The sequence below is a fragment of the Eumetopias jubatus genome, unplaced genomic scaffold (genome assembly GCF_037043125.1).
Source record: "Eumetopias jubatus isolate StellerSeaLion01/CBP00866 unplaced genomic scaffold, mEumJub1_p1.0 scaffold_16, whole genome shotgun sequence".
Lineage (NCBI taxonomy): Eukaryota > Metazoa > Chordata > Mammalia > Carnivora > Otariidae > Eumetopias > Eumetopias jubatus.
In genome coordinates, this window is record NW_028274822.1 from 55,449,992 (window position 1) to 55,469,586 (window position 19,595).

The 19,595-nt window shown below is 40.6% G+C and overlaps 1 protein-coding gene across 5 annotated transcripts in view; it reads right to left on the reverse strand.

Moving 5' to 3' along the window:
* The window catches only part of EPB41L3 (erythrocyte membrane protein band 4.1 like 3), a 148,750-nt gene that overhangs the window by 16,878 nt on the left and 112,277 nt on the right, over nt 1–19,595 (reverse strand). For 4 of the 5 annotated variants that reach the window (XM_088019619.1, XM_028123935.2, XM_028123937.2 and 1 more), the window contains exons 9-13: nt 16,966–17,118; nt 13,038–13,135; nt 12,233–12,408; nt 9,010–9,230; nt 101–154 (exon numbers count right to left, since the gene is read on the reverse strand). In XM_088019619.1, the coding sequence (XP_087875745.1) occupies nt 101–154; nt 9,010–9,230; nt 12,233–12,408; nt 13,038–13,135; nt 16,966–17,118 (702 nt within the window). The remainder of the gene's footprint in view (nt 1–100; nt 155–9,009; nt 9,231–12,232; nt 12,409–13,037; nt 13,136–16,965; nt 17,119–19,595) is intronic. The other variant, XM_088019618.1, reaches the window with a different exon arrangement.

The following is a 19,595-nucleotide window of genomic DNA, read 5'->3' on the forward strand; positions in this document are numbered from 1 at the left end:
TATAAAAGCTAGTATGCAAAGGTCCTAAAGGCAGAGCCCCGTTCATGAGGCACTTGTGCTGGGCAGCCAGCAGCCGCCCTCCCACAGTGATGGTACCAACCTCAGTGGCTGTGGTCTCCCCGTCTGCCGCCGTGTCCGTGCGTTCACTGTCGGTCTATTGATCACAGAAGTGACCAGGGTCCGGGAGGAAGGCAGGAATAGAAAACAAACCCGTTTGGTCAAATAGGGCATGGCACAGGTCCAACAGCTCGCTCTCTTTCTCTGTGATCTGATTCATACTACCTTCCCACAAGAATGCAGGTTCAAGCAAAAGCCAAAGAAAGGCCAGAGCCAGGCTTCATCAGCAGAGCCACTCGGAGGAAGACCAGAGGCGCACAGCCCGCGGGAACCGCAGGGGCTGCATTAGCCAAGCTGACCTGTCTGGTTTCATGTCTCAGGAAAACCAAATTGTCCTTCTCTCCCCCGCTTTTTAACTAAAACCCCGAGAAAGATCTCTTAGGAATGTTCAATGCAAATAAAATTGATGTTTATAAATGTTTGTTATTCTGATACGTCACATTTGAAAGGTAAATTAAAATGTAAACTTAAATAAAAAGCTACTCTAACAGTCACTGGACTTTCAGCCTCTCATTTATATCACGTTGATAATTTACACCCATTTATGACCATTAGGCTGTCTGCATTACCTATTACTTATAAAAAGCACATGCCAGTGACTCACAGGCATATGTTTTATATGTGAAAAATGTAACTCAGTTTTCAAGTAGCAGTGTTACCTAGATTTTTTATAGACTAACTGTTATTTTGCCCCACCCTCCAAGATAAAGAAGTATATCCAAGTAGGTATTTAAACATCTCTTTCCAAAACAACCATTCAAATGAAGCAAATTATAATAATAATAAAAAAATGAAGAGAGAAAGAGAGACATCTACTTGTAAACAAATAAAACAAAGCACAGCATTTGACAGAGCCTAAGTTTTTAAGGGAGAATTATAATAGTAATTTCAGGACTGGGTTTTAAGCGGTTTCATAGAGGTTTATGGTTTAAAACAGAAACTATTTTCTTTGGAGTACAACAGAACCACAGCCATTGAAGATGGGACATTTAAATGCCGTAATATATTATTAACTCAATTTCCCTCCACAAATGTCAACTAATCACTAATAAAATTCCCTTGAGCAAAGATACGCGATGAGTATTTTGAAAACAAAAATAAAAACTGGGAGCCGTAAGTCTGCGAACCTGCCTCTTCAAATTATCTCTCAATCCTAACAACAAGGAATTTCAAGAAGGGCGACTGGGGCAGGGATGTGCATATCAACCTTACTCCCGCTAGGCGGATTTCTTGGCACCATCCCAAATTTCCATTTTATATATGCCTAAAAGAAAATACATTAAAATTCATGTTTGGCATGTGTGCCTGAGGTGGCCAGTTACCATGCCTAAGTAGAACATAATTTTCAGTAGTTTGGTAAAGAATGTGTGCTGACACATTTTCATGACCTGACCACCTTGGCAACACTCAGCGGGGGGAGGGGTGGCTATTAATTTTCTTATGAGGGTGATCATTGCTATGGTGTTAGCATGGCTTCCCCAACTGACAGCCTAGGGAATGGCCAATTTGACATAAGGCGAGAGAGACAGGTTATTGTTCAAGTGTATAATAACCCAAAGAAACCTTAGGCTTTCAAGAATAAATAGGAATGACTGGTGGTGCTTGGTGTGCTAACTCATTTTGTGAAACACTTCCAAGGTGCTTGAGAGTATTTCTCTTCTTACATAACCTTCCTTACGGCTTTAAAATCTACTAAAGCATCTTGGCTTTAGATTATAGTTCTGGTTAAGAGTGAGGGCTCTGATGTCAGATTGACATGAGCTCAAATCCTTGCTATTGAAATCTGTGAGACACTGGACATGTTTCATGTTTTAATCCCTATTTCCTTCCAGCAAAATGGAGAAAAAAATAACAGCCCTGACTCTATCAGGTAATGTACACTAAGTGCTTTCTATAAGGCCTGACACATGCAGACTAAAAGTGCACGTAATAACTGTCTTATGTTGATGTTAATATATTAGTATCACATTATAATATTACAAAATTACTACTACCATTTTTTCTAGCTATATGAAAAAATGGCTTAGGCCTTAAAGTCTTACTGAGCATGTAGTCAGTTATTCTACAAATATAGTGCATGATCAATAAATAATGAATGAAGAAAGGCTAAATAAAGTAGCTTTTATAGCACAAGCAGCTTTTATATATTGTTTATATAATATACTACAACTAAACAAAACTACGAAATGTACAACAGGTCACAAACTATCATATGATTCTACATCTATACAACTTAAAATTTTAAAAGTTGGTTGATTAATTTTTCTTCCAAATTTGAATCTTTTTCGTATTATGAAAAAATTCCTCACAAACTAACACATAAATACATTCTATGGTATGGTGAGCTAAGTTCAGCTTACGTTTCTTGACAGATGATTTAATATTCTGTGCCCCTTCTTATGTGACCATTCTTGAAGGTACAAAAGAAAAAAACATGATTGGTCAACAGCTTTATAGTTTGAAATGATTCTGCCTTTCCACCCTGGGTTTCACTCTTGAGAAAGGCTGGAACTAATTAAACCACTCCAACACATGAGAAATGTAAGCATCGATGACAAAATATTTGAAAAGAATTACATTCATAGTGATTTAGTGATTTTGGAAAATGAACGTGACAGAGCTGAACCTTATGTTACATGCAGTCACCCTGTTTAGCTGCCAAAGTGCTTGAAGCCTAGAGAATAAAACAGGCCATGTCAACAAATGGCTTTTTTTTTTTTTTTTTTTTTTTAATGAAATGACCTGCATAGAGTCCTCTAGCTCAGCCTGAACTAGAGAGGATAGCTCTTAACAGTTGGGGTTAAGAGACAACATTGAACAGATGGCCATACGCGAAGTCTCGTGTTAGGAGAGCTGTCACGGGCGACCGGGGCTGGACCGGAGGGCTAAGACCGCAGTGGCCAGAGCTGGCTCCCGGTCTCAGAGGTTTGCAATAACAGGGAGACTTATCGGCTGGGAAGCTCCAGTCACGTGGTCACCGGCTTGCATCGGGTAACTGCTGTGATTTGTTTTGCTGATGTAATGCAGACATGCCCAAATTTAACATTAATTTTCATGCACTGATTACAACAAGATGTATACCCTGGATTAGGCACAAGATCTGTGTGGTTTGCTACAGCAAAGTTCAGTTACTTAGAATTCAGAAAAGCAGAAAATGGCAATCTTTTTGCTTTATGTTAGCTGGATGACTAACTCCATTGCTAAAGGAAAAATAGATGTCCAGGTTGGAAACCAGCTAATGTTACGGTCTTTGTAGATAATCTGTGGTCTTCATGTTGTACGTTCTAGTCCTACATATTCTGATCATATTGCCACTGTGAGAAATGGTGATATTAAAGCCTAGGATTCATTCTCTTAAAATATTTTCCATGTATGGAAATAGTTGTATATTAGATAAAGTCATATGGACTTTGGAGCTAAGTCATATGGCTCAAGAACCATGCAAAGGGCTCTTATGCAATATCAAATTGAAAAGGGCAAATTTTTATTTAAAACATCTGAGACCATTCCCATTTTTTTCCTTCTGCTGCTAAGAAATGGTCATAATATCACTAAATACACTTATACACCCTCACAATTCTATATACCCACAGGTGCAGCTCAAATTATGATTTCTGACTGAGCTGAAAACTGAATAGACTTTTCCCTCTTTTTTTTTTTTTTTAGTGTTGCTTTGACTTTGTGACTTTTTTTTTTTTTTTAATGCTTGGAGTACTGGGCTTGTCTCCTGCCACAAAAAGCCTTGTTTTGTGAGAACAGAAGAGCTGGAGGGGCCTGGGGAGGGTATGGGCAGGAGGGTGGGTGACGGCCAGGCCCTCTGTTGGCAGCTTCTTTTTCCCCTGCGATGTGTTTGAAGGGAACTGCTGGGCTGTTCACACATCTGGAGAGTGGTGTGAAAGGAGAGCAGTGAAGAGGAAAAGCTACTGGGCTACCTTGTCAATCACCCATTGGCTCCGATGAGGGACAGGAGACGGACAGGTGGCATGTCTTCTCAGACAGAGGCTGAAGGCCCCAATCCTTTCCCCACTGAGCACATGTCTGGCTGAGAGCCGCAGGGGCCTACCCAGCTCCCCTGACCTTTCCAGACTATCCACATGTGCGTGGATTTTTTGGCTCATGCTGGAGTTGAAAGGATCACTGCCATCCAATATATGCGTTGGCACTCTGAGGACTGATGAACTTTCAGCCCCTTTTTACAGCATGAAGACATCTTCAAGGAATCTTTTCCCGACAGCGTTTGAAAACTGCAGTTACTTTGGTCCTCTCTGAGGCCCTTCCAACGACTGAGGTCACATGGGCCTTTTCATCTACTCAAGCGTTTTTTCTGACCCAACACAGCCTTGGGGTCTGGCTCGCCTCCGTGAGTAGCAAAGGCAGTTTGGGGATATTTCGGAATCTCCAGGGAGGAGAGGCATCAATATAGTTGGGGGAAAGCTACCCAGCTGATGACGACCCACCTCCTCTGGCCGTTCATTCCCACCTTGCCGTGAGGGTTGTCTATCCACTGGTATCACCGCTGTGTACGTACCATGATGCCAGAAGGCATATGGGGAACACCCCATTGATCCGGCTCAAACTTATTTCTCGGTCTTATAGGTCCCTTCCTTTATGAACCAGTAACTGGCCAGAACCCTGATTTTTAACACAGCTAATAGGTTCTTTAAAATGGATTTCTGAGTCCTTCATCATGGTAGAGTTCAGTGGGCGGCCGAACGATTCTGAGCTGGGCGCAGCCTGCTCCATCCACATGGTGTTGTGCCTAACCCGGGGGCCGGGGGGGGGGGAACTCCCCGACACACAGAAACCTCTCACATGTCGGCACAGACAATAAATGAGGCTCTGAAAGTAGGACCACTATGGCAGTAGGCGCCTAACACTGTTTCGGACCGAAGCCCCGACCACGACAGGGAAGTGTGCTCTATGCCGAGGTACACACCTCTTCCTCTGAACTGTCACTCGGGTCATTGTCTAGTGAGGCACTCAAGGAGGCCGCCTTGGGCTCCAGGTAGCAGAGGCACATAGCCAGAGGGAAGGAGAGAGTGAGGGCATATGGCACTGAGAAGGAGGCGGAGAGCAGAAAGAAAAAGATGAAGAGGAAACAGGGCACAAGGGAGGGTGAGCGAATTGGGAGGTAATGCTGCAGGCTCTGGGGGAGGAGGTTGGTTTCCGACAGGTTGGGGAAAGAGAGGTACCCATCGTCATCGAGAAGAGAAGGGAATGACTCCGGGAGCTGCAAGGAGAAGGAAAACAGGGTGGTCCCTTTGCCAGTTTGCTGTTTGTAGCTAAAAGCCACATCCTGGTCCCCTAAGGATGGCTTCCCTTTGTGGTCAGAGTCCACGGTGGGCTCTCCGTGCGCACGCATGGTGCCTCTGGCCGGCTCCAAGCCTGGGGCTTGGTGCTCATTCTCCTTACACCTCCTACGGAGTTCTGAGGGGGATGCGGGGGGACGATGGGCTGATGGGGGGGACAGGGGACATGAGTCAGTGCCAAGCCCAGGTGACTGATGTGGAAGAGACAGAGAGAGACAGAAAGCAGCAAACAGAGGTGCAAAAGGACAAAAAGAAAACTGCAATTAGTTAATTTTCTTATGGGTATCAATATAAAATTGTAAAACAAGAATTTTAGCACTAGGGTTGTTCACACTTAAAGTATTCAAGCTGCATGCCAACACTGCCATGAACGGCTACCGGTTTCCCGTTAGACTGTCAAATACAGAGTGGGCTTTTTTATAAAGTCAGAACAGAAGATATCAGTGGGCAATCTCAACGTCTACATGTTTCACACCATCCAAAAAGTTTGTTTAGACCAATAACTCTAGAAAGTTGTAGGGTTTTGAGAGCAAATAGGACTCTCTGAGAACTTAAAATCAAGACTTTCAATAACGTCTCCTGATCTCCAGCTAACAGATCTGTTACTATAGTTTGGTTGGATTAAAAAAATAAAAATGAATCCAAATTTTATTAAAAAAAATTTTAGCATTATCTTTCCACACTTAGTCAATTATATCCAAAACAGGTGGGTTTCCAAATCAAGAAGTTTCTGGCCCCACTCCCATCTGATAAGCACTGCCACTCAGGGAAGTCAGCAATTAGCATTTTAGGAACTCACCCTCCCCCCAGAATTGAGGTTCCTTCGAAAACGTCTACTTTGGCTCCTTTCTCCATGATGTAAACATAACTTAAACTCAAATAAGGGTTTCAACAAGCTAACTAGCAAAAGAATGTGCCTTCTTGTGATATGGCTCATAAGCATTTAGTTTGCATTATTTGTGGTCCAGGCCTTGCCACAAAAGTGGTCCCTGTGAGTTCAGGCTTCTGGAGGGAGAGAGAGGCTCCTTCCATTCTCTGGGGTCCTGAGAGCCTCTCTGACCCCAGACAGTTTGCTCTGCAGGGGGTGGAGGGATGCTGAGCACAAGGGGAAGCAGGGCAGCCAGCAAGCTCCAAACAAGCCCTGGCACAGCTCAGAAGCTGCTGCAGCCCCAGGAGTTCAATTCAAGGTCACACAGAGCCTGAAGATAAGACTTCTGCCACTCTCTGGGACTCTCTGCGTGTGTGAGTACGTGTGTGTGTGTTTGCACGCGCGCACACATACACGTGTGTTTTGCCTAGGGACTTGCTAGCATGGAAATTACCCACACCCTGCTTTGTAGAACCCAATCCAAACTTGGTAAATATGAAGACAGAGGGTTAGAACATGCACAGGTAAAGCTGTATCATGGATATTCTAGATTTTAGAAGTGTCTCTTTTTAGGTCTTAGACAAATATGTCTCTTTTCAATACTCGCATCTGACATTAAGCGTTGTGTTTTAAACATGACCCTACGCACATCTCATTCAGTGGAGAATAATATAAAAGTTACAAGCTGACTTCTGCATGCAGACTATTGTCCCCTGGTGGTGGACGGCTGCCCAGTCACCTGGGGTGATCATTAGCCTGGGAAACAGGCCTCTTCTCAAAGGAATCTAGGGGACCAGTCTTTTAAGACCTATTTTCAGTGATACACTTTCATTTTGGTTAAAAAATGAGTACCCTCTTTGTTACTTTTTGAAGATGGAGAAGAATAAAATGAAGGTTTAATTTTCCATGCTGCTTATTCAAGTGGCTTTTAAAAGACAGCTGTGCACTGTGGAAAACAAAGACAGCCATCGACCTGCCTGCGCACTAGGTCTGGGCCACAGCCCTTCTGAGGGCATGTGAGTCAAAGTGCTGGCTTCTCAGAGATTTGGACAATGAGAGTCATAGTTTTTTATCTTTTTATTTTCCCATGCCATAAGTGGCAAAAGTGATATGGTTTAGTGCTGTATTTTATATAAACGGTTGGCTTTTCAAATTAAATAAGGAGAGACTGCCTGGGTGTATTTTTTGAGCACACTAAAAGTCATTTCCTTTATTGTGCCAGTTTAATCGCAGTTACACATCCATGGGAATTGTCGGTTGGCATGGGTGATTGCAGGAAATCGTGGAAATCATTTGCTTTTTGGCAATACTACAACCTTTTCCTTGTGTCCTATTTAAATGCTGCCTTGACTTAAATGGAAAATAAGAGTGTAAAAACGAAATTTAGGACAAAGCACGTTTTCACAGCAAAAATGATCCAAATATCCTTGCTGTCATTTCCTACCCTGTTTTTATTTGTGTTTGGTAAATAAATGATCTTATCCTAAAAAAATGGTGGGTAGGGTTTCATGTGGAATATTCTGATGTAACTACAATATGTTGTGGGTCTACCCTTCACTGTGTAATTCTTATCAAAAGGAGCATTTTTGTTGAGTCCCTGTATGTGAGTCCCTGCCACATAATCTACATTTAAGAAATAATGTAGATAGAAGAACACTTTTGAGTCAAATCTAGGCAAGTTTTAGCATAATCTGTGAGTTATACAACATTTTTATTCTGTTATTTCTTTTTACTCTGTACATTCCAGGAGCAACTCTGTTTTTCCATTATCATCACACACAAACCACTCAATATAGTTTTTTTTTTTTTTTTTAACTTTTAGGGAGATGCTCTGCTACTTGTAATAAAACCCTGAACCAGAAGTAGGCTGTCTACACCTTTTCTGACTTCCATTTTTCTGAAAAGTTGCTTTACAGTACCAGATTACCAAAAATAAACATACTGTAAAATAAATAAATAAATACTGGGATGAGATGAAGTTTAAAAATTTAATGAATAAAACACCTTGGAGAAATGGCTGCTAAGTTCACTTTCCATCTTCCCTTGCAATGTTCTGCTTTAATATCTCTTTTCAAAACATGTCTGCTCGCTACTTCGATGATTAGAGGGGAAGTAGTGTATAAATACACAGGCTGTGGTCACTCAGTTACTTGCAGTCAGAGGAATGGCAATGTGATTACTGTGTATCTAGAAAAATATACAGTACTCGGGTAGGAGAATGGGGCCAGAAACAAAGAGAATAGTTTTAGTGATAGTTCTGAAATGTGAGCCCAAACAGAAAAGTGTCATGTGGCACTAAATGTATTTTTAAGATCTACAGACAGGACAGCTGTTGAAAGTCTTACATAGCACATCAATTAAAATCAAAATTTTCAAGTTAAGAAGGAATCTTTCAGAAGAAAAATGTCGACAGAGGAAATCAGAATTTAAAAATTAATAATATGAATGTGACTAATGCTGAAATATGAATTACCCTAAGTCTTTTTTTTTTTTTTTTTAAGTAGGCTCCGCGCCCTGAGTGGAGCCCAACGTGGGGCCCAAACTCATGACCCTGAGATCAAGACCTGAGCTGAGATCAAGTCAGCCGCTTAACTGATTGAGCCACCCAGGCGCCCCGAATTACCCCAAGCCTTAACACATTCCTGGTTTATAGCCTTGGAATGACTAGTTCTTCAAGGTCTAAGCAAGCGCTAGGAGGGAGCCCGGGAGATGTACCTTTCCCTCGTGCCGTGCTGCCGCGACCGGGGTGACTTCTTCCAGCCGTTTTCGCCTGCCCTCTTCTTCGTCCCGTTCCTCCTCGGCCTTTTTCTCCGGAGTCACAGTGGTGATCAAGTTGGTCTGAGAGATGCCCTTTGTTGTGGCGTACTGGCCAGTACCAACCTCTGCAGCAGACACAGAATCCTTCATGTAGATTTCATGGTTTTCATTCACTGATGCTAAAAGCAAATACAATGGAAGAAAAACGTCTGAAACAGTTAAGGCAGAAGGCAGAAGAACACCACCGGTTGTCCCACTATAGAAAAAAGTAGCCCTACCCACGTCTGTCCGAAAAGGCCAGTCAGCGCTGCAGGAACCTGCATCTAAGCACTAGCAGAGACTCATCTTTCTGGAGCTTCTAGACCAGTGTTTTAAAATGATTTAAAGGCTCATGGCTTGAAGCCACCAGAATAGCTCTCGGGCTCCCCAGTGAGGACGAGTGTGAGGGTGGATGCGGTGGAAGGGTGGGAGGCTGGGATGCTGCCAGCCTGTTACCCTCCAGGGTAACTGGCTGGACGCCGGTACCAAGCACTAGTGGCAGGTCCTGCAACTAACAGCAGCATTTGCCGCAGACAACTGCTCTCACCCACTTGACTCTGAACATATCTTTGGCAGGGCCGTTCACCAAGAAGCACGGAATTGGGTTTTTCAATTACGCTTATTAATAATGGTTAAAGAGTCCATCACTCCTACAGTCTTTCTTCGGAAAGATTAGACAATCTGGATGGCGACTTTGTGCAGCTGGAGTGCAGAAATGTTTTAATTTCTACTGCACTTTAAACAGACTACCATGATATGCATAGACTTATTCATCTCTGATATTTTGGGACGATAAGACAAATGTTGCTAATGAAATTCATGCAAATGTAAAGCATGCAAACATAAAAGATATAAGACACAGCCTTTCATCCCAGCTAAAATGTCTTAGTGAAAGATGCTTAATTCAGTTACATTTTTAAAGCCTGGTACTCATTATTTTCGGTTTTAGATACATACAACTCATTTAAACTTATAAATAATGCTTTTCAAATACACAGTAGCTAATCACAGGCAAAACAGCATCAGCTTCATAGTTTAGAAGTTTAAAGTGTAAATGTATGAAAATATTCCAAAATCCTTTTATATTAGCTAAACTGTTTCACTGAAATATCTTCACTAAGATATTTTTATATTTCCTCATATTGATGAAAAAGCTCCTAGGAGACGCAAGTTCCCAATGAGCCAGCGAGGCTGTTCTGTGTAAGATGCAACCTTGCAAGAAGCAGTTGTGTTTCAACATGCAGCCACAGCACCCAGCTCAGCAGCACAGAAAACATACTAGAATTGGCAGGACCCCAAAGAGTGAGAGACAACACATACTAACATCATTTTTGGGCAGGGAGGAAGAGACAGTATGGTATTAGTACATTTATTTCACAATTGTCTTCCGTCAACACTCATTATCACACAAAAGGTTATGAGGAAAACAACATTCATGACAAATGTGTTCCCTTGGATATACATCGCTGAACAAAGTGAATGATGTCCAGGGAAAAAGGTGTGATTCTACAACAGTTCCCCCAACACTGACTTATAGAATACACAGGTTACAGAGATTCTCTAAAGGAGAAAGAAGAATAAATGGAACAAAGCAGTAAGAAAAGCTTCAGTGTTACAGTGAGTTATTTCAGCATCTTGATTCAACCCAAAATGGTCCTAATAAACATTTTATTCCAAAAGTCTGGCTCCGAGTTAGATATTCCAAAAAGAAGCAACTATTGGAAGATACAGAATGGTAATTAAATTCCTAGGCCAGCTCACAAAAGCCTAGAAGAATAATTATGAATGTAATTATTATTACACCTATCAAGAATGCTGTCACACCGTCTCATTCACTGTTTACAAATGGCTTTACTCCCATTTTAGAGACGATGACTAAAACCAAGACCTGGAGAGTCTAAATCATTCTCCAACCGCTACACAGATGGACTTCAGTCTGGATTTACCTACCAGGTAAGTGTTTTTTCACTTCACTAGTAACGTACATGATTCAGCACTAATGATACAATTTTGACTTCTATAAACTGTTTAGAAAGTATTTCATTAGAAAAATACAACCTTCTAAATCAGGGGATTCAGGGAGCACGTCATCCCAGCAGCCACGCTGGGGTACAGTGAAAGGGAAGAGAGAACCGGGACTATGGGAGTGCTGGCAAAAAAGGTATGGACGAAGGTGATCCCACATATTTGTAACTTTTCATTATTTTTCCTTTATTTTTATTATTTTTATGTTTTTGATTATTAAAATTGTACACACATGCTAGAAACATCTAATTCCTTTTAAATACACAGGATAGGTCTTTTATAAACCAACTAATCTCCAGGTGCTTGGAATGAGAAAACAGAGACTTGGCCATGGCTCACTTTCTAAGTGAAGTGTTGTTGTTGTTGTTGTTATTATTATTACAGCTGCCATGTGTTGTAGCTGCTACGGACAGCAACAGGAAACTTGCTTAAGACAGAAACCCATGAGAGACTCACTATTACGTCATTCCTTAGAACTGTTACTTCAGTGACTCTCTCCTTGTTGAACTTATACATCTGACTTAACCGTGGAGACCATTTACATGGCAATGCTCTCCCAGGCCATCTGGGGTAGTAATTAATATTAACTATTAATAATAACCATACTATTATTTGAATGCCATCCTTTCTATCGGCTATCATGCATTGACTGGCAACAGTTACATTTTATCCATGAAAATTTTGTAGAAACAGATACATTTAACTTACAGTCCTCCTTCTGAAACAAATTGACTGAAACAAATCCCATAATCATTTCAGATCTGCCAGCAAGTGAACCAAATTACTTACAGAGTATGTGACAACTACATTCAGAATGATAGCGTCTTTCTCCAAATTCAGGGTGCCGGCTTATGAAAGCTATATTCTTCATTCCCTAAGTACCATTCTGTTATGGAATTTTATATAAATCTACAATAACAGACATTAGACTCACAAAGGTACTTTTTTTTTGAGGGTAGGAGTTAAAAACTTGCCACTCAGCCATAGACCAGGGAGTGCTTTTCATTTCATACTATTCAAGAAGAGCTACGTTTATTGAAAGCTTGTGATGGTTTCACACTATTTCTGGGTAGCCATTGATGATTCTTATTACTGAGGGGTCTTATGTAATGCCTACCTCCATCCAAGCTACGAGACATGGTATAACGTTTGCTGGACGAGCGTTCGAAGTAAGGGGCAGGGCGATCTATCAATGCGCTGGCTCTTCTTGTTTGGGCTTGTGTCCTGCCACTATAACGAAACTTGGAGCCCAAGGTCAGGAATTTCTTTGGAGGTGCTTCTGGTAACAACAGTCTAGAGATATTAAGGAAAAAATACCAGAGACTCTTAAGTATTAAGAACATTAACTTTTTTAGTCAAAGGTAAAGTGCTTTGTGTGCTAAAGGTTTAACATGTAACATGTTCAATGAATGTGATTTTATAGGGGAAAAAAAATCAATTCCCACAGTACATATCAACCAGGGAGTTGTAGAGAGGCTATAAATACCACATGGGTTGGGACGGACTACATGAACTAAAATTCATCTCACACAACTGAGGACTCTATGGTTCTATAAGCCCAAAGAGCAGTTAAAGAGGTGACATTATTTTATAGACACAAATCTGATAGTCTGAGCACTGTACGTAAGCAAAGGAATCAAGGGTGTTGAGAAATGACTGAAATAGTGGTGGACATCTTATAAAAATAATGAAAAGACACTAAAGATAATAAAGTGGACATAAGGCATATAAGCATCAGACAAATTAAGGAAGATCCTTCAGTCAGAAGTTTTTAGGATTTCTTATCAAGAAATCTGGTGACCATGAACTTGAAGGAAAAGGAAGGATATGCTTCCATATTCTTCCCAACAGAGTTTTGCAATATAAGTGATTCCAATCATTCTAATTCTTCCTTAGGAAGAAAAAAAATCATCTTTACCTACCTGAAAAATGTATGATGTTCAACACACACTTTCCATAAACGCTTGGCAGCTCGATGGTTTGGCAGCTTAAACCCAATGGTGCTTTCAAATTGTTCAAACTAAATTAAAAAACAAGTAAACATATTGAAGAGTAAAGTCAAGTTTGCAATTATAAATAACATAAAAGCAAATAATTTACAAAATCATGTCCCCTACAAAAGTTTCCTTTACTCACAAAAACAAGTGCTATATGCAGAATTCATGCTATACACCTTCATTCATTAAAAAACCACCCTGTATCTATTCTCCTTAAAATGCTGCAGCCATAGATGACCACATTATGGGTGTAGTAAATGTTTTATGGACAAGTATGGATTTTATAAAAACAAAATGCAAAAAAAGAGGCTATCTGGGTTCCTTCCAGAGACCAATTTGTCTTGATCTCATTTTTAAGCCTTATTTTCATGATGTCTCTGTGACATCATGATTTCAACTGGAATGTACAGGAATGAGCAAAATGTAGCATTCTCAGGGTGATATTTTCTCCCAGGATCTGGTCAAAGAAGATGTATCTCCTAGGTATTTAATGACTTGGTATCAGATATTGCTGATTTTGTTTGTGCATTCTACTCTGGATTATCACGTTAGACACTAACACCTTTTGATTTTACATGTATGATCAGAGACTGGGAGAACACAATTTCCTATCTTTCAGCATGTATAGTTCAGATGATAATCTATCAGCCATTTGCTTTCTCAAGGTAAAATATCTGACTTCCTGAGTAATATATTTTAATATTATTATTGCAAATGTTCGGGATTTTTTTTTTTTTTTTAATTTTCTGAAGACAGTATGCATCAGGCCACCAGAGGGCAACCATTTTAAACAGTAAAAGTTTTCCAAAAGAGCATAAAACAACCAGACTACTGATACAGTCAATAGAAAAAAAAAGTAATTTATGTAGCAAAGAACCCAGGGGAGGGGTTCTATGCATAGCATATGAGAGATAACTATGCTTGACTTCTACTTCTTATTTGAGTGGGACTAGCAGGGTTGGCGGGGGGGGGAGAATGGGAAATACATCACAAGCTACTCCAACCCCCAACTAACTTTCCCAATTTTGTACTCACTCTGGATGTTCGCATGTAGTGGTAGTCATAGCAATTGCTCTTGGCCAAGAGCCCCAGTCAATCGACAAGCCAGAGTATTACAATTGTGACTAACCTGTCCTCCATTTCTTCATCCTGCATCTAATATGTACCAAACACTATGCTAAGGCCAAGGGTTTTAAAGAACAATCAACCTGCTCTCTGCTGCAAAAAGCTGGGAATATTTCCTTGCTGCTATCCTCCTTAGACCAAAGAGGACAGAGGCTTCTGCACTATTTGAATATTTATCTATTTCTCCATGCTTTGTACCAATGTCTTGACCTCTTCAGAGTCTTTGGTGCCACCAATGATTTTTTTTCCTCATTCATTCTTCTCAAGTCTATGTATATGCTTGCAAAAAAAAAGGGGGGGATTAGAAGCCCAACTTTCTTTGAGCCTGCTTCTGCCTGAACCACAACCCCATCTCGCTCCTCGACAAATGTCAGGAAGGAGAAGCCATGGCTACTTCATTCCCCACCTCATCGCCACCTGGCAGGTGCTCCTAGCACCTGCTTGAACTTTTCAATATCCCAGTGGGATCTGTCAAGTCCGAAGCACTTTTCTTAGTTCTTAGCCCACATGCCTTCCCTGTAACATCTGGCCCTGCTGGTTCACCGTGTACCCAGAGTTTGGTCTCCTTGTCATTCATGACTGTTCTTGCCCCTTTTCTTCTTTCTCTGGAGCTTTTGTTCATCTCCCTGTGTTCCTTTTCTGCCTACCCCTCCCTCAAAAAGGGATGTCACCCAGAATTTCTGTTTTAGGGTCTCTCTTCTTCTCTAACTTGCCTTGTTCTTTGGGTAATTTATTTCATGCCCAAGGCCTTGAATACAATGGATGCAGCTCATGACTCCTTCAAAACTCTATTTCTTACTATGCAAGAATCACCCCATGAAAATATATCTCAAAAGAATTTAATCTTTTTTTTTTTTCCCTGAAATTCTCCCTGTTTTCTCCCCTCATCTAGTAATATCACATCCATCAGCTTCACTCGTGCCAACCAAAGACCTCTGATTATCCCGGACTCCCTTCCTCCATCCCGTGTCCAGCACCTACTGGCTCAGTTTCTGAAACCTCTCTCACGTTTGCTCCTTCTCTTCTGTTCCCATGGCCTCTGCCCTAGTTGAGGTCTTAGCACATCTCATCACTAAGCTGCTTAGTTTCATTCCAAATTGTTCATCTAGTATATCACACCCTCTCTAAAACCTTCCATGGCTCACTATTGTTTCCTGATGCATTTCTCCAACTTTCCCATCCGGGCCCTCACCACAGCATGCTTGCCCCATGTCTGCAGAGTATTTTATGTGCAAAATGTATCATGATGACATAATTCTAAGTATATGAGACTGTTTTTTGCTCAACAGAAAGTCCCTTAAGGACAGGAACAAGGTCATATTTATCTTTCTATTTCTAATGCCCACCATGGTGCCTGACAATAAGTAGATGCTCACTTGTAAATGTTTGATGAATCGAATATATATTGGTTATAGGGAATATAAAAAATTAGTTTCAGGTATTTATAGGAAAAGCTTACAGATTATTTCAGTCTTCACAGACAAGTTTGATTTTATATTTACATTAAACATGATTCCTTTTTTTAGGGAATATAAAAAATTAGTTTCAGGTATTTACATGAAAAGCTTACAGATTATTTCAGTCTTCACAGACAAGTTTGATTTTATATTTACATTAAACATGATTCCTTACTTTATAGTGTGACTTTTTTAAACTTTTTAAAAATTGAGGTACAATTGACATATAACATTATACTAGTTTCGAGTGTATGACATAACGATTTGATGTTTATATACACTGTGAAATGATCACACTAAGTCTAACAGCCATCACCACAGATTTTTTCTTGTGATGAGAACTTGTAAGATCTACCCTCTTAGCAGCTTTCAGATGTAATATAGTATTATAACTATAGTCACCATGCTGCACATTACAACCCATATAACCTGATTTTTAAATCACATTTTCTACCAATGGAGAGGCTGATTTTGAAGACAGAAAAGAATTCTGTGCTGTACCAGAAAATGTTCAGAGACACAGATGAGCTACATGCAACCTTAGAGCTCTGACTGCCTCCATTAGATTAACCATGCTCATTAGAAACTGGATATATTTATTCATCATCTGTTACACAGGAAACAGGAGATATTTACCACCTATTATGTGTAAACCACTATGAAGGATCTAAGATCAGGATGGTTTTGCCTAGGGAACAAGAATTAGTTGACAATTTTTATTTTTTTCACCAGTCTTTCTGATTAAAAGAAAAAGGCAGCAATGTACTAGGCTATGAGACATCTGCATAATTTATCCTTGGTGTCTCTTGCTCTAATCTTTCTTGTACTTTGATCACATTATCTCGAAGTTATTCATGCTAGGGTGCCAGCAGATTTGGAAGACGAAAAGGGCATGAGCTCATAAAACAGGGACAGATGGGAAGAAATCTATTCTTTATTCACAAAAGGTTTAGCACCTCAGAGTTTCTTTTATACCATGATTTGAGATCTACGAAACATTATTCATGTATCTTGATGTTACGCTAAAATCTGCAAACCTAAAAACTTTTCCATCTATGCAGTGGGACAAAATTAGAACCAAACCATTAAAAAGAAGAGAATATTTTACTTATTGTTGCTTATCAAACAAACCTACAATAAATTCTCTTAGGCACGGACATATGACTCACCATGTCCTATGATGCTCAAAACCTGGGACTGGCAATTGACATTTTTGTTTGCTACCGGGTACCTTTCTTTCCAATGTCCACGCAAACTGGGGGCCTACTTACCTCTCCCGGCCGAATCTTAATGTAAAAGTTGTTCCGTTTGTATGAAATTTTTAGAACCTTGGGCCAGGCAAATCTGTTGATTCTCAGTCGGTCACGATATATCAACAGACCACTCGCACAAACTCCTAACATAATTTCTACTCCTTCAGAATCCTGGAAAATGGCATCGAGAAACAATGGGTCAGTATTTCACTGATTTCCACTTACGGTGAAGTGTGGCATTTAATGCACCACAGTTTTCCATGAAGGAACTTGTAACTGACTGCTGACAGCTCTAATTTCAATAGGAAAAATACTGCAGCCATTTTTTTTTTTTAAACGTTGCCCCTAAATAATCGGCTTTTAGTGAAGGTATCTATCACTATGGAGATCTGTCAGAGTAGAACTGGCTCACCCGATGTCTCATGACGTAAATACTGCAAAAAGAGACCGACCAGATGATGTGTTGATGACGGTGCAAACAATAGAGGCAGGTCTCACGACTGAGCGCCAGTCACGGCTCTCACCAGTTCATGCATGTAATGTTAACTCCCTTCGTCTTCACTAGGAGACTTTGAGATGGTTGCTATGACTCTTCCTAGTTTACAGATGAGGGAACTTTTAAAGCATGGAGAGGTTAAGTGTCCACCCCAGTTGAGTATCAGCAGCCTGGTTCCAGAGGCAGGGCTTTTAACTAATATGTGTACTAATACAGAGGTCTTGTCCTTTCTAATGACTGTTTTGGAGTTTGTTCCATTAAAAAAGAGCCTCGATCTTTTTTATACACCATTAGTGTCAGAATAGAATTTAAATATAAAATAGGCTTTTAAAGTATGAGCGTACTTCCCCAACATGTCCCTAACACACCAATGCCTAGTCATAATCGGGACAGCTGTGTCACATACATAAATACAGATACATTTTCTATAGGTCTCTAGTTTTCTTTTTTAAGTGGGAGCTTGCTATATTTATAACATGCTTGTTTGCTACTTGCACGTTTCATCTTTAGGTCATTTCCTAGGGATGTGTGATGAGAAGTCTCAGAGGTCATCAGAGAGGTCATATAAAGCTCAGGAGACATATCATGGACAGCCGATGCCCCTTAAATGCTATATTTGGGTGAAATTGGGGTAAAAGGAACGTGTGGTGGTGGAGAGGATAAAGGAGGGAAGGCAGGACTCTGTGTGAGGCTCAATCTCCACCTCCTCGTCTTGTGGATGTTGGAAGCAGGGGGCACCTAGGAGGCAAAGCTGAGGTCTTTTGTCACATTAATCGGCAGAACTGTCCCTGGCACTGGGTCACTCTGTAGCAGCAATGAGGGGAGGGGGAAATGGAAGAATCCAAACAGGAGATTCTGACTCATCCATATTGTGGGAATTTACTTCCTGAATCTTGTCAGTGCAAGACATGAAATGAACATTTCCAGAATCAAAAATAAGTATTTTGGTCCATCTCTGGGAAATGTAAGTCCACAAATACAATCTAACTGGATTAAAAATGAAATATTTTACCATGGAAATGGATGACTCCATTAGATATGAAATTACTCTACAGAGGTGGAAATACTTGATGGCAGGATATTACAACATAATTAAATTTAAGGAGAATTCAAAGACCAGAAACTGCCCACCATTTATCAAGGGCTTTAATCTGAAAGAGCAATTGGAATAGCTAGAGCCCGATGCTGACAAGTAGCTAGCACTACTGATCCTTTAGAACTGGCCAATCTGCTCCCAGGGCTGCTCAGAGGTGACCCCCTTGCCCTACGAGCAGAGATGCAGGCATGAGGGAGGACCGTCTGAGTAAAAGCTCCTTGACTCACTTTCTATTTTATCTGACAAATACAGAGTTAAAACCTCTTTCACTATTATCTACTTTAAAATCATCCCTTAGTGTCTCTGGATAATGAGAAGACAGATCCTTCACGGGGAAGAGCAGGAAGCCTCCACTGACCCCTTGTCTTCTGCTTGCCCCCACCACACACTTCTTTGTGTGTCCCCATATTGTTCTGTTGTTACCAGCACATCCCAAGCAAGTGGTGTGGCAATGAAAACCCATTTCCTCCTCAAGCCTGGACGCTGCTTGAGAGCAGGAGCTCTGTTATATCCTTGTAACCACGTGCTCCTCATAGAGTCTACCTGGTATGCCTTAAGCCATTACATGTTTGTTAGAAGAGAGGGCAAATGAAGAAAGAAAATGTCAGGAATATGTGGGGCTTTAAACTGAATGAACATTTCCATTTCATTAATCCACAGCAATGACAAAAAAAAAAAAAATACTTTGGATATCGAATCTTCTGCCACTGCCCATAGTCCTGACGTTAGCTTGATAGATCTTTTGCATTGAAAGCTGTAATGGCAGTCTTTCTTGGGGACACGTGTGTTTCCCTATCAACAGACACATTTAATGCTCCCTTTAGTGGGGAGCATGGAAGGAAGATCTGGATAGTCTCAGTCTATCATAATTAAAATAAACGAGTGTATTATTCCCTTAATTTAAAACCACTGTTCAAACTTTGCCATCCTTCATTTATCACTTGGTCCATGGGATATCCAGTAGGGATTTAGATCTACATTTCAGAATCTTATATGAAATGACTCTGACAGTGCCTACTTGGGCTGACATTAAATGACAAACAAGAAGAGACAGTC